This window comes from Trichinella spiralis (genome assembly GCF_000181795.1).
Source record: "Trichinella spiralis strain ISS 195 chromosome Unknown Scfld5101, whole genome shotgun sequence".
Lineage (NCBI taxonomy): Eukaryota > Metazoa > Nematoda > Enoplea > Trichinellida > Trichinellidae > Trichinella > Trichinella spiralis.
This window is the reverse complement of record NW_003532040.1, coordinates 271-1,317: the sequence shown is the minus strand read 5'-3', so window position 1 is coordinate 1,317 and position 1,047 is coordinate 271. Positions and strand designations below refer to the sequence as shown.

At 55.5% G+C, this 1,047-nt stretch overlaps 1 protein-coding gene across 1 annotated transcript; it reads right to left on the bottom strand.

The window, feature by feature from the left end:
• Positions 1–407: 407 nt before the first annotated feature.
• Positions 408–709, bottom strand: Tsp_15238 (putative methyltransferase small; the record flags this gene model as incomplete). The annotated part of the gene is made up of 1 exon (XM_003366966.1): positions 408–709. A coding segment is annotated over one exon (302 nt), but the record flags the coding sequence as incomplete, so codon positions are not given.
• Between the last annotated feature and the right edge of the window lie 338 nt (positions 710–1,047).

Below are 1,047 nucleotides of genomic sequence, written 5' to 3'. Positions count from 1 at the left end.
AAAAAAAAAACCCCCCCCCTTGGGGAGTGGCCCCAGGTTCCCCAACCCTTTTCAAGAGGGGGGGGGGGAGGTATCAAATATTCCGTCCCCCCCCAAAAAACCCCATTGGATTTTGGGGGGGGTTAAGGAAAAAAACGTGTTTTTGGGGTTTTGCCCGTTGTTTTGGGAGGGAAAAAAATTGCCCCGGCCCTGGAAAGTTTTACAAAGGAAACCGGGGGACCAGGGGGGTTGTTCGGGGCAACTTTTCCCCAATCGCCCCAGGGCGGGTGGTTTTGCCCCCTGGGGGATGCGAGAAACCCGTACACGGCCCGTGAGGACCCAGACCGTCAAATTTGCGGCCCCCAAACGGTGGACTTGGTCATTTTCATGGGGAGTCCCCCAATTGGTCACAGCGTTCCCAGTGGCCATTACGGGGTGTCGCAATTGTAATACGGATTTTCTTGCCGGCAGATCACCGGTATCCCCTCCGAGTTGTGAACACCCACGTTCGCAGCTGTGTTAGCCGGTGGGAGATAACCCGGAAGTTGGGAGAGAGCGAAGATTTGCATGGAGTTCGTTGCGATCTTTGCGATTACGTAGGCGTGTCGAAAAGAGCCGTCGGATTGCATCGCCGCCGGCACGCCAACGAGAACATTATGCAAAATACGGGTACGGCCGCTCAAATCGAGGCCTTGAGCAAACAAGTCGGCGAAATACGTGTAGCAGGCGACTATAGTCAGTTTAAGTTTGGTAAACGGGTTCGGCAATACGTGGCACCAACGCAGAGGCGAGACGGGTTGGACGAAGAGGAGGTTCATGAAGCCGAAGAAGAGGAGGTGCCAGCCGAATCACGTACCATCCTAGGTGAACCCAGCACCGCAACTGCTATAGGAGCTGAGGAGATCTCTGCAACGGGTCCAGTTCGAGCAGACACAGCTGCTCAGCAGATGATCTGCCGGATCGGGCAATGGTGTGTCTGGCCGCAGGACTACCATTCGATCCCGGCACCTCAGTGCTGGACGGACACGTTGATGGACCTCATGATTGAACAAATCGTTCTGCAGCGCT